Below are 25762 nucleotides of genomic sequence, written 5' to 3'. Positions count from 1 at the left end.
TAAATGGAGAGGGGGCCATGGCTCTTTTCTAGCAAAGAAAGATGAATCTGTAGGGCAGCTGAGCCACGGCAGGCCTCCTCCCTCCCTCCCTCCCTCGGCTGCCTGCTTGTGATGCCGGAGGAACAGGCTGCTTGGTGTGCGCCAGTTATGGCAAGGCATTGCGTGCGCCAGGGATGCTTTGTGGGCGCCTCTTGCTCAAGGCTGTCCTCGCAGAGCAGGCAGGACTGCCACCCTGTTCTGCTTCAGCAAGGAAACCAGTTTGGTGGGTTGCAGTAATGAGATTAATGTTCTCAGCCCTGAGAGGCTCTGGATGGGACTCCCTCCTTCTTTCCAGGGAAGGAACCCAGATGCCTCCCCCATCATGTCTCTTGGTCCTGCACTTGTGGTGGTGCTCCTTTCTCCTCCAACGATGAGGCTGGCATTGCTTGCCCTGGCCAGGCATTGCTCTGGGTGAAGGGCCCAAGGTGGGTAGGAGAGCAAAGGGCCCCCTGCAGCACCCGGGACCCTTCCTGCCACCTCGTCTACTTACCTTGTTTCCATCAAGTGAAGGGGGAGGCCTGGGCTGTCCTGCTCTTGCCCCAAGTGTGCATGAACTCAGGAGGGGGAGAGGGAATGGTGTGGGATCCAGAGCCCTTTCCTCCTTCCTGGCTGCCTTGTGCCCAGTGGGAGGAGGGCCTTTTCTGGCTCCCCCTGATCCAGTGCCCACAGTCCCAGGCTGAGGGGTGATACCCATCAGAGAAGGGGCTGCCACTGGTCAGCCACAGACTTTCCCTCCTGGCCCTGGCTGGCCGAGACACAGCTTGTTTGCCTTCCCAGGCAAACAGGACCGGCCCCTTTCTATGGCCTGGGAAAAGTCAGCATCCGGTCCAGGAGAGGCTGCCCAGACTGGATCTGGCTGCCTTGGGCTGGCGGGCTGGCCGGGTATTCCTGGTCCTCTCAAAGGATGTGCCAATGTTTATGGGCTTTCACATCGCCCTGGGCTCTCCATCTGCCCAAGGGAGCTGAAGGCCTGCTGTCCCTGGAAGAGGGGGCTTCAGCCCAAGCCTGGTCCAGCCAGAGAGAAAGGGGAGCCCCCACCCCACTTCCATAGAAGCCAGAATGTTTCTCTTATCCTCTGACCCTCCAGAGAGACTGCACCTTCCTCATCCCTGCCTTTGGGCCATGGCAGCTGAGTGTGGTGGGAGTTGGGATCCCAACAGCAGCTGGAGGGCCCTGAGGCCATACCTTGTTCTTGACTCCCTAAGAGAGAAGCTGGCTGATGCTGGCGGCGTAGGGGATCAGGGTCTTGCTTTCCCTGCCGTTTTGCGTGACGCTTTGCCACCCACCCAGTGAAATATTACTTTGCCCCAAAATAGTCCCTTCAGACAATGGGATTGCTGCAGGCAATGACACTTGGGGCAGGAAGAGGAAGGGCTTCAAGGCCAGGGAGTCGTATCTCTGGCTCTGAGGGAGAGCATTTTGCTTGCCCCCCATTTGTACAGATTGTGCCAACACATTTTCCCAGGAAACAAGAGGCTGCTCTGTGCCCTGGCAAAGGGGGACACAAAGAGGAAAGAGTATTTTGGAGCTGCCCATCCATAGGTCTTATGGGGAGGATGGAGAGGGCAGGCAGAGCCCCTTGGATAACCCATGTGTCCCAGAGCCCCGTTCCAGAGCAACTGTGAGGGGGCAGCGATGCTGAGTCGAGCCCTTCTCCACCCAAATGCCATGTAGACGCCTTGGGAGGAGGCAAGGAGCCAACTCAACCTGCAGGCCAAGCTGGGTGCATCACAAGAAACAGCACTGAAAATAGAACACCTGCTGCCTTTATTGGTTCTTTCCCAACACACATTAACAAGTTCTCTGGTGCCCATAAAGGAGAACAGGAGAGTAGGATAGGAGGGGACACAAGCCAGTTCCAGGAGACAGATAATATTGTGTGTGCCCATGCCTTTTAGTGCTAGCCCCACGGAGGAAGATAGAAGCCAGGAGGACTCTGGGAAATCAGCAAGCACTGATGTACAAACACCACCAAGGAAGCACAGAGAAAGATGTTTCTGTCAATGTGAGCTTGCAGCCCTGAGAGTTGGAAGGCTTTTATGGTTGTAGTGTAGGGCTGGGAGTTCTGTAGTCTTTAAGAGGCTAGCCAACTACAATTCCCATCATTCCCCTCCACGCATGGTGAGGAATACTAGAAGTTGCAATTCAATCATGCCTGGAGGGTTGCATCCTAGCCCCAGTGGCTCTATCACTCTTGCCCCAAAGACACTACTGCAACCAAAGCTAAAGGAGGCAGGTACTCCATCTTGTGTAGAAGGGCTGCCACACATGGAAAGTTAGACCCATGGAAGTTGGAGACTGAGATGCGCATTTTTCACAGCCAAAGAAATGGAGCCATTCTGCAAATGTTCTGCAAACTTTGGCCCATGCCAGCACAACCAAAGGTGGTCCAAAAGAATCTGAGAGTTAAGGGAAGCACTTGTTTTTCAGGAGCATCTGTTCCAGCACCTGTTCCCCCTTTGTTGGAGGACTTTAATGTCCTGACATGGACACTGGCATGTCAGTTGTAGGTTTCCCCACTGACCTGAGGTTGTAGTAGATGGCCCTTGGAGGTCTAGGTCTAGGGGTCGCTCTCTCTCTCTCTCTCTCTCTCTCTCTCTCTCTGAGTAGTAAGCATTTAAGCTGGGCACAAGATGCAGACCCCATGCCGATGGCTGCACCTTTCCCTGAGTCTTGCACTTCAGTTGTGGCAAAGGTGGGCAACATTTCCTGGCTCTGAGTGGCCTCCTTCCCTGATGCCTTTCCTGTTCTTCGTGACAGCTTCTCCCGTTGGCCTCTCCTCTGCTGCCACTGCTTATTCTGGTGTTGTGCACCAACAGGATCCAAACCCAGGAGAGGCTCCCTGCCTCCTTGGCACCTCTCCTTCTCCCAGTCAGGGCTTAAGCGGCATTCCCATGGGCCACAGAAGCCTCTCCATTGCTCTCTGGCCCCCCGAGGACCATGGGCTGCACCCGGAGGGAGTCGTACTGGGGGGGCGGGGTGCCTGGTTCAGGTAAGGGGGCACCTCGGATGGCCACAACTCCCCCGTTACTCCTCAGCCGGCCCCCCAACGTGGCCTTCTCCTCCTGCTCCACTTGGAAGGCCAGGTTGATGTGGGCTTCCACCTTCGCAGAGATGGAGGGGAGCCTCTGGTCCGTCGGGTCTGGGGTCTCGGGGCGCCACCTCCGCCGGATCCCCCGGCCCCAACCGGCCAGCGTCAGGATGGTGATCCACAGGGAGTCAATGATGATCTCACCAAACTCAATGAGGCACAAGACGGAGCCACCCATCCAGAAGCCAAACTGGCCACCCAAGTTGGAGAGGAGCCAGACGATCTGCAAAGGGGGAGAGGCAAATGTGAGAAGAGAGAAAAGGTGGAGACTCTCCAACACACTCCCTTTGTGCAATCCTGGGTGGGGGGACTCTGCCAGGCAACAGAAGGAGACTCCAAAGCAAATCAGGACTAGAAAGATTAAATCTGTTATGCTGCAACATTGCCAAGTTAAAGGGTCCTTTGGATCTGAGGCTTAACCAACTAGACATTTGACTGGGGTAAGATTATTGCATGGCCCTCCAGATGCTGTTGGACTCCAGGCCCCCAACATGCCTTGCACTTGTTTTATGCATGAGGAGCTGGTGAGACTTGCAGTACAAGAGTATCCGGAGTATTTTCAAGCTCTGTTTTAGGTCTGAATAAAGAGGAAGCAATGGAAATGTGCCCATGCAAAGTCTGGATTTTGTGCAAGCAATGAGCCTTAGTGCAGAAGGTGGGCTTTCATCTCCCCTCCAAAAATATATCATGGGACACAAGGATGAACAAGGGGGCCTGGGCCAGTTCCCAAGGGCTAGTGGTGCCCCAAGCCCCCCCCACAAGGTCCTCGCTGTGGCACATACGGTCGTTGCTGCCGACTCGGAGATAGTTCGGTAGTTGTACTCCTGGAAGTAGATGTTCAGCTTAATGATCCCATTTCTGCAGGAGGCAAAGAGAGAAAGGGTGAGCCCACTCCATGCCAAGGAGTACCCTCTTTTGCTTATTTTTAAAAGTGGCTACTAAATCTCATTAAATACCAGTCCAACCATAAAGAATCTAGCTCAACCCTAACCCTAGTTCAGCCACCTGGGACCTCCTCCCTGACCAGGTGGGACTGGCTGTCACTCACCTGTCCAAAGTCACGTTAGTCGACATGTCCCTTTCATAGGATAAAATATGGAAAATCCAGTCCTAGAAAGCGGAAATGAAATGACATTGTAAGTTGGGTGGAGGTGGGTGAGGAAGAGAGCCAAATGCCCACAGGCCAGAGGAGCAACAGCCCAGAGCTTGGGGGTCTGGATATCCCACCCCACTGGGAGTCCATGGGATCCCCATATCTGGGAACAGGTGCCTCCTTGCCCCCCAGGGATGTCCAGAGCTGGCTGTCCCCCCCCCCCCCCCAAGGATCCTCCAGGTTGGCATAGCAGAACTACACTACCACTCCTGGCATTTCCCTGGCCGTCCCAGGGGAGACCTGGATTTTAGGGCACACCCTAAAACCATATTTTGTGGCAGGGACTCAAATGGATGGGGCTTTTCTACGGCTGCAAGTCTCCTCTTAATTGGTCCAAGCCCTAAGTGTGTTGGAATGCTTCTTTTCTTTTTCAAAGAAAGGAAAGCCTGCAAGTTGCCTTTCTGATAGAACGCACATCTTTAAAATGGCCTTGGTTGTCCGTTCTGCCTTTCTGCTAAAACAACAAAGCCAAACTGAACTGAACTGAGGTTAGAACAATGAGGCACTGAGACAGAGGCTGCAAGACTTGAAAATACTTAATCTCAAATCCATTATTATTTTATTGTTGGAAATTTTAAAAGCCAATCGCCCTTGACATGTAATGCACATGCTGAGAATTAGTGCACTGGAAATGGGGTTTCAAGACATTAACCCACTTAATGGTGGCTCTGTTATGTTCCTTTTAATCCAGCTGCCTTACTGGTTTTTCAGACTTAATCTCAGCCAGGCAGAACTTCTAGGACCGAGTGGATTAAACCTAAATGTCCCTGGCCCATGTCCAGACTCTTCCCAGCTCCCTTTGCTTGGCTGGGAGTGGACACCTCTCCAACCCCCCAGAAAACCAGATGACAGTCCCAGCCCACCTCAGAAGCTTCGGACGGCCAGTCAGCCATGGAAATGGTCAGCTTGTACTGGGTATTGCTGGAGGAAGAGAAGGGGGAACAGAGTCATAGCACCCCACGCAGCCCCTCCGAACCCCAAAGCTCCCCAGAATTAGCCAAGGAGAAGCCTTGAGATGGGTCCAGAAGGACAGGGAGAGCCCCAAACCCATCCGCCCCTCTGCCGAGTCGCCTTTGGGACTTACTTGCAGGTCTCCTTGCAAGATTCAATGCAAAACTGCCGGTGCTCCAAGCTGACCTTCAGGGAAGAGTAGCAGTACGCTGCAGGGTGGAAAGCGGGGTTCAACAACTGGGAACAATGGGGCTGGTGGGTTAATGGAGAGTTCTCCAAAGGAGCCAGAGTGGTCTGTGTCCTTTGTGCCAGCCACCCTAGTCCCATACACCCATTGCATTCTGTTGTTCTGCATCCTTTATGTTTCTCCCAATATTACTAACTGCCATGTTCACATTGTTTTTGATTTTCAAGCAATTTACTCTGAGGTTAAGCAGGACTGTGACTTGAGCCATTACATGGGTTTAGAAAAGGCAGAGAGTTGCAGCCATGAAGACACCAGTAGTAGCAAAAATATTATTATTATGAATTTTTGGAAGTGAACAGAGAAAATGAATATGGTGCTGGAAGATAGCAGCAACATACTGAGGAGTGTTTGTTGCAGCTCCAGAAGTAAAGATAAAAGAGCTTTCAGCAGAAGCCCTTGTAACCCTTGGATGGAGGGACTGACCCCCTTGGCTTGGCATGGGTTTAAGGGACTCAAGGGTCAGCCAGAGAGCGGGTTTGGGTTTGGATTCACTTGCATGCCAATTTGGTAACATCTCCACAAGTGGAATATAAGGTGACAAGCTTTAATATTTCACCTATAAAATCTTGATGCAAGATACTTTTTAAAAGCAAAAGCCCATGTTTTTAAGGCTGTTTGGTAAATCTGCCAAAACAATGCCCAATGGCCACAATACATTTATTGCTTGATACATTTATACCTTGATTGCTTAGAAACCAGCTTAGGTCTGCCAGGCAACGTGGCTTTTATTGGATCCTCTGTTAGAGAAATTGGCTAGTTAGCTAGAGATGAAGGCTTTGGTGCCTTCCAGATGTCTGGGACAATCTGTATCCTTGCTGACCTGACAGGAGACATAGTCCCAGACCATCCAAGGGCATCAGGATGGGGAAGGTTGCTGCAGGACTCCAGGCAGGCAGACTTGGGTCCCAAATGCAGCTTTCTCCCGAAAGGCCCACTGTCTCCATGGCTAGCCATTCTGGCCTCAATTGCCAGGAATGCTTCCAATACTCTTTCAAAGGTGTCCAAGTTGGCCACCCTCACAACGCTTTGACAACGCTTTGTGGCCATGAGTTCTACTGTCTGACGCGAGTTGTGCTCACCCCAGTCTGGGTAGTCGTTGTTGTTGCAATACTTTTCCCCTTCGGGGAGAGGAAAGGAGTAATGGCCACACTTGCACTTCTCCACCATCTGAGCCTGGAAGCAGGAGCGCAGGCAGGCCTGGGGACAAAGAGAGGGGTCCTGGTTGGAGACTTGTGGGGAGAGTGACATCCAGTATGCCCCAGAGAGTGGCCCTGCCCTCCCTGTCCCACCTTTCAGAAAGGAAGGCCAACTGAGCAACCACCATTATTACCATTTGCAGCTAGATGTTATTTGAATTGCAAATGTCTAAGCAGGGTCCGGGGTCTCAAAGAAAGGACAAGGAATCTCAGGGTGATAGTGACACCTTGGAAATAGTCTCTTTGCATATTAATGCCGTGCAGCTGGCTCTGCTGCAGAATGTTTGGAGGGGCTGCTGGTGGGGTGCACCCAACCCACTCTTCTCCTTCTCTAACCAGACTTGGGACTCTCCCTTGGTCTCAGGGTCTGAGAAGCTCCTGGCATGGCTGCCCTATTTCTAAGCATGATTTTGGGGAGTCACTGCAACTGCAAAGAAGGGGGGTCCCAGGGAGAACTCCTGGCTGGGGGAAGTGGAAAGGGAGGAGAGCCAAAGGTGACCCACCTGCATGGAGTACATGGTTCTGTAGGGTTCCTGTGTGGGGTCCTTTCCACTGTTGTCATCATCACTGCTGCCACCACTGCCCTCTTCATCCGTACAATTGGTGCAAGGCACAGGAGGCTCTGCTCGTCCCTGTGGAAGAGGACAAAGGAGGAAAGTGGGAGGAGGAGGGAGAAACTGAGACGTTTTAAAAGCTGCTGAGAATATGGGAAGGCAGGGGGCCATTTGGAATAAGAGTTGAATTGCCTTGGTTGTGTCTCCAGCAGGCCTTCCCTGAGACCAAGCTCTTTCTCTGGATAAATCCCCCTCCCCTTGATTTTAGTCAGCTCCCAAAGAGCAGGAAGCCAGTGCAAAGAGCTGCCCAGGAGCTTCAGATTTCATTCTATATCCATTCATATAACCGGGGAGATATTTACCCTCCATTCTTCCACTGTAGACTTTACAGGGTTTTACCCTGTTGACTTTCTGCAGGGGAGAAGTCATGGTTTTCCAGGAAGAAGAGCAGCCCAGGCTACATGTAACTGAGATGCCAGAAGGTGCCACAAACCTTCATCAAATCGCATGGCTTTGGGGACTGTTTTGTCCCCAAATGGCTTGTCCTGCCTGGGTTGCCACTTTGCCATCCCTTGACCCAGGTGGGTGGCAGGGAGTGACATTGGCCGCTCTGTGTGACCCAGGATGGCCCTGCCCTCAGCAAACCTACAGGCTGCAAAGGGGGAAAGGGGGGGTCACCTGGATCTGGAAGACAGGATAATTCTCATACAGATTCTGGACTGGGATGCCAGAGCCGTTGGTGGTGCAGTCACTGTAAGGGTGGCCCATCCGCTGAAGCTCATCCTGGAAAGGAAGGAAAGAAGGAAGAGAAGGAGGAAGGGGCACAGTAAGTCTAAAGGCAGGGACAGATCATACAGTGGCCACTGCTCGACCTCTTCCCAACCCAGGTGGCAACTATTTGCCCTCACATCAGGCTCTATTTCTCTCCCACCATGCCAAAGTCCCTCCACTTCTTGCATTATATCCTAGTGCCAAAGAGAACCAGAAACTGAAATGCCGAGGAAATCCTAAAACCTCTCAGGAGCTGTCGGAAAGTGCAACTGCTGTGGCCTCCATCTTCCCAGAAGTAGAGCATAGTGGAGTGGGCTTTTCAAATGTATTTTTCCCTTCTGCAAGGGTTGCCCCCTTTGCTCTTCCTGGACACACTGGCCTGAATTGCACTATTAACCCCCTACCTAAAGTAGACCTATTTAACTGATCAGCATGATCCAACCATTGACTCACTGTTCTGCAATTGGATCTACTCCTGTTGAGACTCACCAACAATCAATTAACAGTTGGCCAAGAGACGGTTAACAGTTAATCAAAGGTAAACCAACAGTTAACAGTTAATCAATGGTAAAGAAACAGTTAGTTAACCTTTGTCTTCATCTGACCAAAGGACTGGCATCGGGGTCCTGCCCGAAATAGGTCCATTGCCCGACTGACCCATCTCCCCTCCTGTGCCCACCCATGACTTGAGGGCCCCCATGTACCACCATGACGCCAATGGAGGTCTCTGTGCCAGACATGGCATAAATGCCCTGGTCCTTCAGGAAGGGGAAGCTCCTCTGTTCATGGAGCATGAGCCGGGCCCCAGCCGTAGGGGTCAGGAAGGGGATGTAGTCTTTCTGGCTGGTGTCCAGGATGAGCTTCAGCCCTGAGGGAGAAAAGAGGCCCACCTGTGAAGATGCCATGCCAGCGAGGAAGAGGCAAAGCAAACCCCAGGACAGCTCCTCTGCCCTTTTCCCCTCACCATCTTTTTGGCATCTCCATGCTTCCAGTCCTTTTGGGGTACTTACCAAACTCTGCCCCAGGATTGGAGGAGATGAGCGGGTTTTCATCCATGCCCCAGTTGAAGATGTAGCAGTTGCCATGGTCTGGGTGGTAGAGGTGGGTGAAGTTTCTGGAAGAGGCCAATGGAAGGGGAAAGGGTCACCCGGAGAGGGAAGGAGAAGGCAGGAGGGGCCCTAGGAAGCCCTCAAAGGTTGGCAGGGCTCCTGGGTAGCCCTGAGAAGAGGCCAGCCTGGCACCTTCCTGGCTTGGCTCATTTGACGCTTCCTTATTTGCTGACAGGCTTTGGGGCCTGGCAAACAGAACTTGAGAAGGATGGTGACAGAAGAAGGTGGTTGCAATAAAGGCCAAAATGTCAAATTTGCAAACAGGAGAGTTGGAAAAATGGTGTTGGGCTTCTTCCCCTTGGGGAGGGCAGGGGAGGCTCTCACCCAAGTGTTCTATCAAAGAAGAATGTCAGGTATGGCAAAAACGAACTGGGAAGTCACGGGAGAGTGGGCAGCAATAGGGGCAAGGAGAATGCAGCAGCCTCCGCCAGCTCCAGTTTGTAGAATTGCAATGTGATTTTAAGAAGTCATGGGAAGGAAACACTCCGCTTTATTCCCCATTTCTCAAACCTCTTCTGATCTCATGCCCTGGGAGATGGGACTTTTACACCTCTCTTTTGTGTAGAAATGTGCATCTGTCTGCTTGATGGAGGCAAGGGCTGGTATGGCCCCAATCCTCCCCAAAAGGCACAAAGGTGGTCGCTGCTTCCCACCGGAGCCACCCGAGGCTCACCAGAACAGCAGAAAGGTCCAGAACTTCCGCAGTTCCAGAAATTTGGCAGCTCCCCAGGAGGCGACAGGCCAAGTGCCAAGCCCAGGTCACTGCTTAGCTTGGAGCTGTGATAACCAATCTGTTCCCAGTTTCATTAAATAAGCCAGTGTTTGCTGATGGATAGTTCGGTGCTGCAGAGGGGACACCGGGTGAGTCAGCAAGCAGCCGCAGGAGCCCAGCAAAGGGGAAAGGTTCAGCCTGCGCAGCCACGAAGACAAGCAGGGAAAGTGGCTACACAGAGCTCTTCTGCAGGCAATGGCATTCAGCATTGACAGTACAGGCAGGTTGGGACTACCCAGATTTTAGGGGGGAAACCTGAGACTGGCCCTTGGTGATGTGCTAAGCAGCACAGACTAGCCATCAGCCGCATCAGCACAGGGGTTGCCATTCACATTTAAAAACAACAACCCACAAGTCTAACAGATGTGGAAAATGTGTATACACCCCGTTTTCAATGCCATGCCTTTGCAAAGTCCTGGCAGGGACTTTGCAATGCTTACTCTTTGTACAGAATTCCTTTTCACAGAATGCCTTTATGCACCTTATAACCCAGTTAGTACGCTGAATTCCTTCCCCGCTCATTTTACTAGGCTCACCTCAGCCTGAGAGTGTAACACTATATTTATCTTTTATTGGGATGTTTGATATGAATGCCTGTGCCCAAAGACGACTTCTGCATAAGCTGAAACGCCAGACCTTTGGAGGAAGAGGCTTCAGATTCTCAGTGTCTGGGATTTAAGGTCTCCTTTAATCCGATTCTGGGATGCCGAAGGTTATTCTTCAGAGTGTAATCCATCCCAAACCAAGAGGCTGGACTGGGTTGGGCCAGGAATTTAATTAAATCAAACCCAAAATGAAACTATCAGTGCTAGACAGAAAAGGGCGGAGAAGGGGAAAGGGGCGAAAGAAGCCTGGCATGGATCCTGCGTCCATCTGCAGCACCACTTTTGCACAGCCCCAACACTGAGATTGAATTGGGGCCCTTGAGATCTCTGCAGATTTTATGCACATCAGAGCTTGGACTTGCGGCCATGGATTCTGTAGATCCAGGTGTACATGTTTCTTGTTGCATATTTATATTTCCCTTTAAATTTCTATTCACACCAGGAAATGCACATAATGCCTATCGTAATTATGTATATTGGAAAAGGAAAAAATAAGATATGGACAGTGCAGCGTTGGAACGAAATTCTGTAAACTTAGCCATTTCCATGAGAGTAGCATTTTCACAACTCCTGAGACCTGTTGCAAGAATAGCATGCTCCTTGCCTCAAGCATTTGCATATTTGCACTGATGTTTCAAAGAATGCTCACAAACAGCTTATATAATTTTAAATGCAAATGGTTAAAATATGCTTAACTGAAAACAGCACACAGGAACATGCTTTAGTCAATGAGGAAACACCAGTTGAATTAGGCAAACGATGCCAATATATATTTTATGGGAGAAAAAAAATCAAAATAAATGTGCACAAATTTCTGTGTTGGACGAAAACACAAAATGCTTTTAATCTACTTAAATTACTCTAACTGTTCTAAATTGTTCTACGCTGTTTAAATTGATTTGGTTGTACATTGCCCTGAGATCCTTGGATATAGGACAGGACAGAAATCTTTTATAAAATGAAAATAGATGATTTAAATCTTGCTGCCAAAAATGAAATGAGGGAGGCTAGAAAATGTTTGGGCACAATGAAAATGGTTGGATGTGTAAAATAAAAGCAAAAACACACACACACAAAATCTGTCTCTGAATTGGGTCTCCTCCTTCCAGTCTTTCCTGTGGCTTGGTCCATTGTGGCAAACATGAACCTGAGCCCCACCTGCTCACCTGTAACTGCAGGGCTCAGCCCCATAGAGGCAGGCCAGGATCATGTCCTCCGCCTGGTAGCCCATCTCGATCCTCTTCTGGACCGGCACACGAGACAAGATGCTGGTGGCCTGCAGGACGTACCACTCGCTCACAGCTTGGGCGGCGCTGGTGAAGTTGCGGTAGGTGCAGCTGGAGCCATTGTTGGTGCACTGCGGGAAAGCGGGGATACCGGTGAAGGTAAGGGGGCGCTGGGTTGGGACGGGGCCCCATAGCTCAGGCAAACACACACCTCTGGGGTCAGCCCTAGGGGCAGGGTGGCCAGATCTTGGGGCTCAGCTTTCTAGTCATCAGTGGGAGAAGAATATACACACACACACACAAAATATGTAGTCAAGGGTTGACTAATGGCAACCCTAAGGCAACCCTATTACAGTTATGGGGCAGAGTGTGTGACTTGCCCAAAGCTCATCATTTCAGGGCCTGGGACACTTCTGACTGGGTGTCCCTTCCTTGGAGGGGGGGAGCAGATAGCCGAAAAGCAAGTGCTGAAGACAAGGCAGTATGTGGGTGGTGGTGGTAGGAGGACAAACAATTGCATACACACACACATACACACATGCACACACTGTTGCGAGCATTGTCTATAGATGTCTATGAGGGTGTGGGAAGCAAACTGCCCCAGTCTTTGCCCCCCTCCCCCCCCCCACAAAGGGGGCACCCACTCACCAGTTTGAGTGCCAGCTTGTAATTTCTCCCTTCTTGGTTGGCAAAAGAGGAGGAGTTCTGGTAGGGCCCCCCCAGCCCAAGGGCGCCTTCCCCAAAGATGTTGCGGACAACTGGGTTAGCGGCGTCACTCTCGTCGATCACCACCAAGGGGATCTGGTCCCACAGGCGCAGGTTGAGGGTCTCTGTGTGGCTGCTGTTGGCCCCGGGGCCCATTGCGGCTACCCCGTCCTCCCCATCGGACTGAAGGATGCGTATCAGGGCAGCCTCGATGAGGGCATCCACATCCTTCAGGTAGGGCTTCACCTTGGAGTACCTGGAAGGCCAAAGGAGGGGATCAGGGGCCTGGCAAAGGCATGTGGGGCCCCAGAGGGAAGGGCCACATGGCAGGCACCCTCTGCATATATCTTCACACATACACATACACCTGTTTGAGGGGAGAAAGGGTTAGGGCTAGGGTTAGGGTTAGCCCAGGAAGCATCCTGGATGCTCTCAGTGGCTGCAACGTAACACACACACACACGCACACGCACACCAGTGTTGCATACATCTCCACATGAGGCGGTGCTTCACTACACATCCCCCAAGTAGAACAGAAATATTGCATATAACTAAGGCCATTGTCCAATATGCCATATGCAGCTGCAGTGTGCAAGTGCAATATGCAAATGTCCAAGTGCAATGTACACAGTGCACAACTTCAATATGCAACTACTGTACAAAACTGCATGGTTAGATTTTAGCTGATTTTCTGTGAGCTGCCTTGGGTCCCACTCTGGGGGAAAGGGGGCATATAAATAACAGCAGAACATGTCTGTTGAGCTTGGGCAAATAGGTTGCCTTGCTTGCATAGGGACACTCATGCCTGCATTTGTTGGTTGGGTGGCAGCCCAAGTATGACGGCTTGCAATGGCGTTTGGGCCCCAAACCCAGAACACGGCAACTCACCGGAGCGGGCTGGCGTTGCAGATGGTGACGGCCGGGAAAGTCATGGTCTTGAAGCCAATGGCCAGGGCGGCCGTGACATTGTAGGAGAGGTAGGTGTTGATGAGGATGCCCCACTGCCAGAAGACCAGGGAGGCAAAGAGGAGGGTCAGGAAGAACCAGATGAGCTTCTTCTTGGGCCCCTCGCGGATTATGCGCTTTGGCCCATGCGTGTTGGTGTTGTCACAGTACCAGACCAGCAGCTCTCGGTAGCTGTAGCCAGGGCCCTTCTGGAGCCGATGGAGAGCCTTCACAAAGTACTTCTTCACAGTCATCTGTGAGTCTGCTCCAGAGAGAAGAACGGAAGAGCGAGCGGAGAATTAGATTGCCCAACAACATTTCACAACATTTCTCCGAACCCAAACAACAACAAAAGTAGGATTCTGATGCTGTCATCATCATCATTACCATCATCACCATAATCCCCACACCTTATACTCAGTATCTAAGTCTTCAATCTTTCTTATCATGCAGGGTGTATAAAAGCTTGGGAACTGCCAAACAATGAGGTTACAGGGAAGAGGTGTGTGGCCATTTGGGAAAAACTAAAGGGATGGTTTTGGCCCCAGAGCCTAAGGCTACCCACCCTGGCTACCCAAGTCCATGCTGGGGTTGCAGTTTCTGGACCATGCCATGGATGTTCAATGCTGCGTGAATGTGAGACTGGCTCAGAGCAACCTTTGGGCACCTTGCAGTCCTTCTCAGGTGTTCTGCAGGTGCCCAGATGGACAGCTGGAGAGATGGCTCTTGCAGGAAGAGGCCCAGCTGCCCTTCCTTCCTTCCTTCCTTCCTTCCTTCCTTCCTTCCTTCCTTCCTTCCTTCCTTCCTTCCTTCTGTCCATCTGCTGGCAGCCAAGGAGACCCTCCCCAGCCGCCTTCTCTTTCCTTGGAGGCTGGAGGAAGATTCCTCAGAGCCTGCCTGGCAGGGAGAGAACTATAGGTTATGCCTCTTAAAAAAATTCCTTCAGTCTTTAAGATACCATCGGTACATTTTGTTCTGCCATAGTTTGCATGGGTCTCGCGAGTGCTTAAAGGTACACTTTGTCCTCCTTCAGCAAGGCAAGAATGCACAGTTCTGAATCTTTCTATCCTGAGGTGGAATTTCAAAACCAAGAGAAAGAAATGAGAAATCAGGACAGTTGCTCCTGAATTTTGAGGTTTAAGAAACAAAATTTGGGACGATAGGAGGCACCCCCAAAGAGAAAAGTCCTGGAGAAAAGGAACCAGGGTGAGCTTCATCCCCAGAGGTTGCCATCCCAAAGCAACACTCAAAATGCCAGAAGTGGCTCTTGCATTTGGACCTATTCAAGCCAAGGAAGGAATTGTGTCCTGTGTCCAAGTCTTGCACATCTGGATATCCTTCTTTTTTTCCTTTTCATTCAGGGTATCTTTAGTCCTTATGCGCATACTGGAAATTCAAAGCCAGATTCTTCTTATGGGAGCAGATGCTGTTTGAAATGCAAGAAGGGCAGTACTGTGTGACTCAGAAGAACCTTGCAAGGTTTTTGCCAAATGGGTACCTGCACATGGATACCTGCATGCATGGATGCATACAGACACATGCCAAGGATACATTCTCAGGCTGGACTTCATCTGATAAAAGTTGAATGTACACTATAATAGCAAAGAAGCAGAAAACCCAGTTAGAGGGATCACCTGATTCTGCTGGAGGGCGAGAGTTACCCAACCCTCTTGGACGGCAAAAGCTGGCAAGCAAAAATTTCCAGCCAAGAAAATAAAGAAATGGCATGACTGGATGATGCCTTTTCACCTCCAGTAACCAATGTTATCCTGATATCGGTTTCCATTCCCCTTGCTTTTCTGGCTTTGAGTGGAAGAGCCATGAGATTTTGCACACTCCCTCTTGGCTGGGTTTTGAAGATTTTCTCACAGTGGGGAGAAAATTGTAAAATTCCTCAGGGTTCCCCTCTAGAAGCAAAATCCCTGAAGAATGGCACACCTAATGCATATGTATATTCCTCAATGGTTAGACTTGCATCTTTAGTCTCAGTGGCCTTTGGCTCCAAAATCTCAGGGCCTGGGATATTCCTGCCAGGCAACCCTATTGCACCTCCAGGGTCCAGCCTCCATTGGAAGAGTGGCAAAAGGGGTTTTTAAATGCCCAGATTAAAGAGGAATGTGGTTAGGAGAAAAGGTGGGATTCTGCCTGAGGACCATTGAGTCTAGAGAAAGAAAACCCAGAGCCACAAAGGACCTCCCTGGCAGCCATTATTGTCTTGCAAATCCCAGGATGGGAAGGAGGAGAGCCATTTTGAAGAGTGCAATGTCTCTGGAGGCCATCTCAGCCTGGAAACACAGCCAATCTCAGTTTTTGGGAAGCGCTCCAGAGAACACCAGCCCCCCATTGACTCCCAAGGGAAGGGGTTCCCCATCCAACTCCCCACTTCACTGTCTGCAAGCCCAAAGAAAACACCTGGCCATGACTGGCCCCCAGACCCTTAAACCAGTTCCAGTATTGATTCAGTTTACACTGAACAAGAAATGAAATAAATAAATAAAATAAACAGAAGACCAAGGCTCCGTGAAATGAGACTCCGCAAAGCGCTTTCTGACTGAGAGAATGGATTAAGAACCCAGACAAAACTAGTACTAATAGAACAGTCATTATGTGCAATAGATCTTCAGGCTATTTTATGGTCCCAAGGCAGATGAAGCAGAGATAAAGTCCCCAGCGCTTTGTTATAAATAATCTATTAAAGACATTTGACACATGCGTGAATAAATTAAGTCCCACAAAACGGGATGTTCCACTCTGGTGCCATCCTGACAATCAGATGAATTTTCATTATGGAAATATAATGCTTGGCATCATTCAGTCTGTCACAGCAGGAACAGGAGCTGCGGTGGGGTGCGTCCACACTACACAGTTATAGCACTTTGATACCAGTTGGGGTGGAAAGTAGACAGAGTATCTCTTGTTTGTTTTGCAAACTGAACCGCCTCCAAAGAAGGGTGTCTTTGCATGGCTATCTGGTTTGCCGGGACAGGGCTTTTCCAGACCATGGGATTTCAGGGCCAAAGGAATGCCTTCGATGAAGGAGGTGGTGGTGGGGTGATCTCCATAAGCATGATAGGTTAAGCATTGGAGCAGTATGTCTTTCAAACCAAAATAATCAAGTCAAGCAAGTAGGAGAGGGAAATAATGTAGACCTGAGATTGAGGCCCAGGGAAGAAGGGCCAGTCCTTGAGATTTGGGGACCCAAAGCCCTGTCCCCTCCTGTTGCCAGCCAGCCTTACCTGGTGCTCGTGTGCCTTCCGCCCTAAGAGCAAGCGCTGGGTCCATAGTAATGGAGAGCTGCCTTCTGCTTTGCTGCTTCAGCTCCAGGAGTCAGAATGGAACCGGACTGTGTTCCAGGGAGATCCACTGAATTCCAGGCACAATAAAGTGGGTGGGTTGGTGGGAGAAGGTGAACCCCTCAAACCTCTGCAATGTGAATGCCTTGAGAGACGGAGTAAGTGCAGAGTCAGTCACCCACACATGCAACAAGGACCATCATCCCCTGGGCACAGCCGCTGGCAGTAGCTCCTGGCACCTGTACGCAAGGACTCCTGCAAGAGAGAGAAGAGCAGATGACGCGGCTCCAGGGATGCCCTCAAAGACCCTCCTCTACAGCAACCATCCAGCACAAGCCAGGCCCATGGAGCAGGGGCAGGAGAGCTGCTCTTGGTGGCTGACCCTCTGCAGTGGATCTCCGTTCCTGTACCAGTAAGTCAAAGTATGAGCTTCTTGCTTCTCTAAACCCCCCACATTTGGAATTGGCCACTGCAACTTGGACAACCATCAGAAACATAGCCGAGCTCTGAGCTGTCTGCCACAAAGGCCTGGTGAATGATGGAGGACCCCCTTCCTTGCTCATGGCAACCCCTCCACTGTAGCAGCGCAACTGCATTTTGAGAGGGCCTGGCATGGAGTATTAGCCTCCTCATTGCACCTGTGCGTTTCTCCTTTACCCATTGCTTCTTGACATAGTCTGAGCCTTCAGAGGAGGCCAACAGAAGCAACTGCCGCTTGCCTTTTACAAGGATGGTCCTTGGGATGGCAGCCGAGACAGAGGGGCTTTTCTCAACAGAGACTGGCTTGGACTGGGGCCCCAATCCTGCCAGCACTCCAGGGGCCCAAGAGCCCTCCTCCTTGGTTTGCCTGCTGGCCCTGGGCCCAATGGCACAGGGCCCAAGCTCTTTGGTTTGGGAAGAGCAAACAGGTTTGATCCCTGAAGGAGGCTATTGCTCCCTGGGCTGCTTGAGGCTTTCATAACTTCTGCTCTGGAAACCACCGTTTAAATAACAAGAGCAAGGAGGCCATGCCAGAGATCTCCGATACACAGCTGGCCAAGGGGGCTTTTGGCAACTGCCTCCAAGAGAGACCCAGGAGAGAGAACCCAGGGCAGCACAGGGAGGAAAGTCATAACAACAACAAGAACAACAACCACCATGCTTATTTATAACGTCCCTCCTGAAGTGCTGGGATTGTAACACCCACGATTCCACAGCCCTGCCTAGTAGTGCTGATGGGAGTTGCAGTCCAGCCACACCAGGGAGGCTGCAGTATTCCCTTCTAGCCAATAGCTCACCTCACGATCCACTGAATTGATCCCCTGCGATCCCCGCCATCACTCTTCTCTACGCACTCCTCTGCCCACTCCAAGCCATGCGGCCTTTAAGTTGCCTCCACACCTTTGCCACAGTTGGCAAGGAAGGAATGCACCTTTTGTCTCCCTTCAGGATGGATGATGCATGCCAGGGAGCAGGAATCGTGCCCCGGGGGCAATCTCTGCCCCTGCCCTCCTGCCCTTTGCATGACAAAGGGCATGCAAAGGGCAGCATGACAAAAGCAAAGGCCAAAAGGCGCCCAGAGCTGGCCTAACTCGTTCCACCTCCTTCTAGGGGAGTGGATGGCCAGGGGCCCCATTGGGAAGCCTCCCCAGAGACCCTCCCCCTCGGGGACACTGTGCCTTGAGGGCCCTGCCCAGCCTCCTCCGAAAGCCCTTTTGCCCCTTGTGGCCCTGAGTCCCTGGCTGGCCAAGGGCAGGCTCCGGGATGCAGAGGGCTTTGTCCTGCCCTGCAGTTCCTCCCCAAGGAGCCTGGCTGCCTTCATTCGAGAGGGTTGGGGTCAGGGTTAGCAGTTTCAGCCATGTATAGACCATACAGAACCTATCAGCTTGAAAGAAAAGAAGCCTCCTTTGAAATAAGTCCTTCAAAGAGACCTACTGCAAAACGGTCCTAAGCCTTAAGTTTCTGTTGAAGAGCGGAGTCTTTCAGAAGAGGAGGAAGAGGCATCTCTGGATGCATGGCCAGCCAAAGGGTAGCTAGAGCCGGCCACTTCGGCAGATGTCAGCCGATACACCACCCACAGGGGAAGCCATGCTCTGCCCAGTGGCTGCAGCCCTTGGCACGATGCCCCTGGCTTTTGAAGAAGCCCCCAGATTGTGTAGAGCTGAGAAGGGGGCTGGCGGGCTTGGGCTCTGGCTTCCTGGCTCGGGGCTTCCTTCCGAGGCAGAGCCCGACTCCTCCTGGGCTGAGCCCAGCCCCCCAAGGCCCGCTCTAGGGCTCCCCACTTGGGGTCCTCCTGGCACCCAGGCTGGAGCCCCTCCATCCTCCTGGGCTGCAGGGGCTGCCCGCTGCCCGAGGGAGGGAGGGAGGCCCTGGAGCTCTGCGGCTGCTGGGCTCCCAGGCTCTGCTCTGCTCTGCTCCAGCGGGGGAGCTGAAGCGGGATGAGAGCGCGGCAAGGGAGGCGCCTGGAAGGGAGGCCAGGGGGCTGCTTACCTGCCTGCCTGCCTGCCTCCCTGGAGCTGGCTTCCCTGCGGCTTCAGCGTGGAGGCTCCCGGGGGGCGTCCGGCCGGCAGGAGTGTCCTGCGCTGCCTCCTGCTCCTTCTCCGACGGGGCGGCAAGCAAGAGGGCCAGCCCAGAGCCAGCAGAAGGACGGCAGCCCAAGCTCTCTGCCCGGCCCCCGGAAGGAGGGAGGGAGGGAGGGAGGGATGGCACTCTGCACGCCCCCCGAGGCCCTCCCGCCCTGGCTGCCCTCTCCCCCTCCAAAACAAGGCCCAGGAGGAGCCCTTCTGCGCTCTCCAAGAAGGAGGCAGCAGGGGAGGAAGAAAGCCCATCATCCCCCGGCTGCCCCATTCCCCCCCCCCCCCGGCCATCTGAACAGAGGACAACAACCACAACTTCTTCCTTCTCCTCCTGGACAACCCTGAAGCCCTTTCCCGGGGAAGAAGAGGCCAAGGGAAGCGCAGAAGCTTGCAACACGACGAGTCACTTTGGGCACTTTGGGTTGGTCCACAAAGGCTTGACTGCCTTGGGGATTTTGGAGGATATCCTCCATCTTTCGCAACCATCCCTAAGAAGGCTTTCATAGCCGGCATCCATCGTTTTTGTGGGGTTTTGAGACTATGTGGCCTCCTAGCCCCAAAACCCCACAAAAAACCATCCGTAAGAGGTTCGTTGTTGCACTCGCTACTCTTCCCTAGAAGCTTCCCATCTGGCCAGGGCTGCATCCACACTGGTGGTTTGACACGGCTTTAACTCTTTCTGGCTCATGGCTATGGAATTCTGGGAGTTGGAGTTTGTTGGTGGGCCCTGAGCAGAGCGGAGCCATCCATCCCGATTTGCCCCACACTTCTTTTCCAAAGTCCTAATGGTGTTCATCTGCCAGAGGAGAGCTTGCAGCCAGCCCCCTTCCGCCCAGCTGTCCCCATGGGGAGCCTGGGGGGGGCGGTATGAGTCAGGTGAGGGCACAGGGGGAGACCCACTGCCCCACGAAGCCCCGTTGGGTCCCACATTGCAAGAAAGGAAGGATGTAAATGAAATGAACAAACATAGATCGGTTCATCCAAAGTGCTCAAAGAAACATGGGTGGGTGGGTATGGTTCTTGGTGGGGTCCCAAGGGGGGCTGAGGGTGGCAGCCAAAGCCCCCTGGCACCACTGGCCCTCCACTGGAGGAGCATCGCTGGAAATACCTGGAATAGGTATGGGTCCACTCCAGGCGGTGCTCCCAAAGGGCTCCCTTGCTCTGCATATTTGCTCTCCAGCCTCAGTTTGTTGCTCCTGACCTTTCAGACCCAGGAGGCGGTGGGTCCAGAGAGAGGCCTGGCCAGCAAGAAGACACCCTTTGGGTGACTGGGAGATGGGGAATGTGGGCTTCCCTTCCCTGAAAAGCCCAGAATGGCTTTGGGAGGGGGACATATCTATCTTTCGGTCCATCTGTCCCATCCCAGATCCACCCAACCTCACCCCAGAAGCACCACCGATTGTTGGCAGGCCCTGGCACAGGAGCCCTGCCAGGAGTGACTCCATGCCTGGCTGCCTACCTCCAGCCGCCCCCAGGCCTCCCTGGGACCCCCGACCTGCTTTGGCCTCCCTGTCCATGCTGGGATGTCCCTCTCCAGCCTGGCACTGCCTGCCCTGCGTGGGTGTTGTCGCCTGGGCCTTGCTTTCCTCTCCCCAAAACTGCCACTCCTCTCTTTGGGTGCTCTCCTGGTGCCTCTGGTTTGGCAGGTTCAGACACAGGGAGGAAGCCAGGGCAGTTTTCCCTTTTGGAGGCGATGGCGGCAACGAGGGCGATGATGGTGAAAGAGACTCAAACCGCCCATCGCTTTAGTAAGGCTGGGTTTTTCAGGTCCAAGCTCAGCCTCCCTTTTCAGTGGAACTGGATCTCTTGTGAAACCTCATGAAGTGCTCAGCTCCTGTTCATGAATCTGTCCTCGACCCAAGTGACTCACAAGCCTCCCAGAGCCGCCCTTTTTGGTTTCTAGGAAGGAGGGAGAGGCCAGAGTTTGTAGCAGTTGGATACCTCTTGGACTGTCGTGGCTCCATCCTATGCAATCCTGGGATTTGTAGTTTGCCAAGGGTCTGGAAATTCCAAGCTAGAGTAGTCCTGTGTAGTGCTGCTCCAGCTATCTGATGTGACAAGAGTGGCACCCCCCCCCCTCTGTGCCAGGGAGCAGTGTCATGTTCATGGCACTTCATGGCAGGGTTTTTAATGTTAGACAAGAGCAATAAGAGCAGAAGGGCAGCAAGTGCCTTTCTTTCCAATACGTCCTCCCTGCAGTGTGGGACACATCCAGGCACTCCAGCCTCAGAGGACTCCAACATCAACTACAGGACTGGGCTATTTTATTTCCACTGGACTAGAACCGTCTCACCGACTGTTTTTCCTAATGATTTTATTATGGCGGTGTTTTTGGCTGTGTTGCTGAGTGTCTTGGTTTTATTGATAGTCTCCATTTCATATTGCATTGTTTTGCTTTTTCAAATTGTTTGAATGGTGTTTATGTTGCCCTTAATACGGATGCCACACCTGGATGTTCTTTGTATTTAAAAGTGGAATACAAACACTCCAAACAAATACTTTCACCCACGTGGCCCTTTTGTGTCTCTGTGTGTGTGTGTGTGAAAATCCCACAGGTGAAAAAGAGATTCTTTCAAATGCTGGCAGTAAACCTGATGAAGGCATGTTTCCATCAGAGCTAAGAGCAACAGAGGGCTGTTTCCACAACACGCATTTTAAAAATTCAATGAACACAATTGTTGGGGGACAACAACCCATTCTGCACCTGTGTTTGCACCTGAAGGGTACAAAATGGGCATGATGTTCCAGCCTCATGCTCTGGAAAGGGCTGCCCACAACACAAAGCCCACAGCACCCCACTGCAGACTCTGCCCCATCTCTGGCAGGTGAGATGAGCAAAACCAAAAGATGGCTGGATGAGACCTTCCTCTGTTGTTCCTTTCTGTGGGGCCAGATGGCCACTGGGTTCCTGGTGGAGGAGGCTGGGGATGCCTCTGGTTTCTGGGGTGCCATGCTCAATGGGGGGCAGTGTGAACTTTACAAGTGTTCATAGCAAATGGCACCCTCTTGCAGCCTTCAGTTTCACAAGATCTATATGCAAAACCATCACCTTCCACACCCCATGCATGTGCCATGTCTGCTCACGGATGACATTAGTTTTTCCTGTCTCCGTTCCTCCATTGCAAAAGGAGTGACCCAGGGAAGGATGCCTCATTGCACTCCCTTGTTCCTGCTGCCCTGAAGCCAGTTCTGGGTGGCTTCATTTCTTCCTGGTCCTCTTCAGAGGCATTCTCCTTGGTATCCTTCCTCTTCCATCACTCCTGACAAAACAGAGCAGAATTTGGGGGTTTCCCCCTCCGGGCCACCCATTTCCAAATCCTGGAAGGTCCCTGATGTGTCTCCAGTCCCAGCTCCAAGAAGTCCAGACATGCCAAGCAGGGAGCCCTGCAACCTCCTTTCCCTCACACTCAGCTCAGCAGCAGTGGGGTGAATTCAAGGTGGAAGGCAGGCAGGTAGGCTCTCTTCCAGCCTAGGAATGCTGGCCTAGGCTGCCTCCATCCTCTGGAAAGGGCTGGGTGGCAGGTTGACCTGGTTAGCGCAAGAACCGGGGTGGAAACCAGCTGCCTTGAGCTCATCACCTTTGACATCACTGGCTGGAAGAACTTGCTCCACATCTTCCTTCACCTCCCTTACCAGGAAAAAAACAAAAGACAAAAAGGGCTGCTTCCTCCTCCTAAGTCAAGAGAGGTCCCAGGGCCTCCTTTCACCTCCTCATTCGCTGTGGGTCACAATGGAGAAAGAGTGGCCCTCCCAGGTGCCCAGGGCATTGGATCTCCCTGAATGTGGGCAGGGGTCCACAGGGGCAGGGGGCAGGGCACCTCACCTGCCTACTTTCCAGGGCAGAGAGGTTGCTCTGACTAGTTGGAAGGACTTCTTCCAAGACCTGATGGCAGCTGCTGGGGAGAGGAGAGTAAGTGCATGGAAGTTAGGTCCCTTCCTCCTCTTTCCCCTCAAAGTCCTCCTCCCTCAAGTGGTTTTCCCCTTGGTGGAGTTCAAGGGGCATGTGCCCATGGGCTCTGAGGTAGGAAGGAACATCCAGGGCCATGGGGGAAAGGGCAAAGGGATGGTTGTATACCCCACTACACTTCCAAATCTCTCCTCCACCATGTCCCACAGTGACTGCTTGGGATTCGGACACATGTGCACCATACCTGCCTGCCAGCATCCACCTTCAGACTGCTTTTCCCTCCCCAGGATCTTTTTGCACAAAGATGACAAGAGGCTGGGGCAGGTGTGGCTTTGCAAGAGGCCTATGAAGGAGAGGGCTGCCCTTCACCTCACTCCACTTCCCATCACTCCAGTGAAGGCCTCCTGGAGCCATGCAATGTGGTTTTCAACAATGGAAGAATGTTATCAATAGGAAACTGTTTGGGAAAGGCAACTGTGTGCATAACACTGTTAGGACAGGCTGCAGGGTGTCCTGGGCATTTTTTTTCTCCTGAAGTATATCTGTTCAAATAGATGATTTGCTGTTTACACTGGATTTCCCAGCTTCACCACTTCCTGCTGAGAACCTGTGAATAGACGCAACCTGCAAAGAAGAGGCTAAAAGCACAGGGAGACATTGGCAAGCAAAGATGAAATGCTTTCTGGCTGAAAGGAATAGGGACTCATCTCAAAAGTGGGGCTGGCAGACCACTCCTCACAAGGCTCTTGTGTCTCTGTCACACACAGCAGTAGTGCATGGAAGGGCTCCCAAGGAGACCTCCTGGATGGAGATGCCAGAAGCAAGCATTGCAAAGTGGGGGTTGCCCCACACAACCCCCCACTTACATGTTGGGCTTCCCCAGATCTCCCCTGTCCATCTGGGCAGATGGAGTTCACAGCCCAAAGAGAAATGTTGGGTGACCTGGGCTGAACTCTGGGAAACTGCTCTGGCCTCACTTTGGCTGGATTCCCAAGAAAGCCAGCCTCTGCTGAGCCTTCAGAGCGCCATCAATAAAGAGAAGGCAGAGTCCTCCAGCATTGCTACAGCCCAGGAAAGAGAGAGACATGGCAGTCTGGATGATGCCTCTCTTGTCCAGATGCAGCTACACAACCAGAATTCCACCATTTGTGCCATCTATGTAGATGAAGGTCTTGGAAGGTCACCAGGTGTCTCTTGGCCATTTTCTCTTCTTTGTGGGAAAGCCATCCTCCTTTTCTGGGAGATTTATCAGACAGAGAAGGCAGAGGAGACCCCAGACTCAGCTCCACTCCAGCCTTCCTCTCCAGGAATCATTCACTTGGGTTGTCCTGACTGGCCTCACATTGACACCCTTCAGGACCTGGCCAAGATAGGGTTGGCTAGCCAGGCCACCCTTTCACACTAACTGCCATGGCCGCTTTGTATGGAATCCTGGGAACTGTAGTCTGGTGAGGCTCATCAAATTTGCAGATGACACCAAATTAGGAGGAGCAACTAATACTCCAGAGGACAGGATGAAAATTCAAAACGACCTGAATAGACTAGAAAGCTGGGCCAATGCTAACAAAATGAAATTCAACACGGAGAAATGTAAGGGCAGAAAAATAAAATGCACAGAATAGGATTATGGGGGACACCTGGCTGAACGAGAGACTTATAAGTGTGAAAGGGATCCGGGAGTCCATGTAGACCACAAGTTGAACATGAGTCAACAGTGCGATGCAGCAGCTAACAAGGCCAATGCGATTTTAGGCTGCATTAATAAAAATAAAGTGTCTAGATCAAGGGAAGTAATAGTCCCACTCTATTCTGCTTTGTTCAGGCCTCACCTGGAATACTGTATCCAGTTCTGGGCACCACAATTCAAAAAGGACATTGAGACACTGGAGCCATGTGTCCAAAGGAGGGCGACTAAAATGGTGAAGGGTCTGGAAACCACAAAGCCCTATAAGGAACGACTTAGGGAGCTGGGGATGTTTCGCATGGAGAAAAGAAGGTTAAGAGGTGATATGATAGCCCTATTTAAATACTTGAAGGGATGTCATATTGAGGAGGGAGCAAGCTTGTTTTCTGCTGCTCCAGAGAACATGACCCAGAACAGTGGAAAAGAGATTCCAGCTCAACATTAGGAGGAACTTCCTGACAGTAAGGGCTGTTCAACAGTGGAACACATTCCCTCGGAAAGTGGTGGAGTCTCCTTCTTTGGAGGTCTTTAAGCAGACGCTGGATGGCCATCTGTTGGGGATGCTTTGACTGAGATTTCCTGCATGGCTGGGGGTTGGACTGGATGCCCCTTGTGGTCTCTTCCAACTCTATGATTCTATGACTAGAGATGTCTTGCCCAGAATCCCCCCATGAACCACAAAGGAAAGGCAGGAGGTCGCAGGAGGGGCCGAAGCCTTCTCTCCACTGCAAGGCATCCAGAAGCTTCAGTCCAGATTGCAGGTGATTCACATTGCGCTTTATTGCAGGAGCTGTTTTGCAGATACTGGGTTCAGTACCTTTGGAAACTCCTTTAGAGGCTGCCATAGGACCCAGAGTGGCTTCAAAAAACCCCTGGCAGTAGGGAGCCCCCCCCCCCCCCATGCCCTACCACAGCCCCCAAGGAAGGACCTCTCTCAGACATACATGGAGGCATAATGG

The 25762-nt window shown here is 52.0% G+C and overlaps 1 protein-coding gene across 3 annotated transcripts; it reads right to left on the bottom strand.

Moving 5' to 3' along the window:
• Nucleotides 1-1796: 1796 nt before the first annotated feature.
• LOC149306160 (epithelial sodium channel subunit beta-like) lies at nt 1797-20534 on the bottom strand. Of its 3 annotated transcripts, none has more exons than XM_089539786.1 (15): nt 20321-20534; nt 16601-16912; nt 13308-13626; nt 12363-12675; nt 11655-11845; nt 9013-9116; nt 8707-8870; nt 7910-8014; nt 7181-7309; nt 6561-6678; nt 5368-5443; nt 5147-5204; nt 4179-4240; nt 3913-3988; nt 1797-3353 (listed from the first exon to the last, which is right to left on the bottom strand). In XM_089539786.1, the coding sequence occupies exons 2-15, from the start codon at nt 16644-16646 to the stop codon at nt 2919-2921; spliced, it is 2196 nt and encodes a 731-aa protein (XP_089395912.1). In that variant the 5' UTR covers nt 16647-16912; nt 20321-20534; the 3' UTR covers nt 1797-2918. The 3 variants fall into 3 exon arrangements, with proteins under 3 accessions (XP_089395912.1, XP_089395910.1, XP_089395911.1); XM_089539784.1 differs by lacking the exon at nt 20321-20534 and adding an exon at nt 19127-19233; XM_089539785.1 differs by lacking the exon at nt 20321-20534 and adding an exon at nt 17935-17985.
• Nucleotides 20535-25762: the final 5228 nt, after the last annotated feature.

The sequence above is a fragment of the Sceloporus occidentalis genome, unplaced genomic scaffold, assembly GCF_023333645.1.
Source record: "Sceloporus occidentalis isolate IW3139 unplaced genomic scaffold, rSceOcc1.0.p SCAF_10, whole genome shotgun sequence".
Taxonomy (NCBI): Eukaryota; Metazoa; Chordata; class Lepidosauria; order Squamata; family Phrynosomatidae; genus Sceloporus; species Sceloporus occidentalis.
This window is presented reverse-complemented; position numbering and strand designations above follow the sequence as displayed.

What these genes read in the sequence shown, in the direction of transcription:
- LOC149306160 (XM_089539786.1), bottom strand. Translation starts at nt 16,646, where the DNA reads ATGGACCCAGCGCTTGCTCTTAGGGCGGAAGGCACACGAGCACCAG. An exon ending in CCTCCATTGGCGTCATGGTG is followed by an intron (nt 8,015 to 8,706) that starts GTACATGGGGGC and finishes CTTCCTTTCCAG; the next exon opens with GATGAGCTTCAGCGGATGGG. An exon ending in TCTTGCAAGGAGACCTGCAA is followed by an intron (nt 5,205 to 5,367) that starts GTAAGTCCCAAA and finishes CTCTTCCTCCAG; the next exon opens with CAATACCCAGTACAAGCTGA.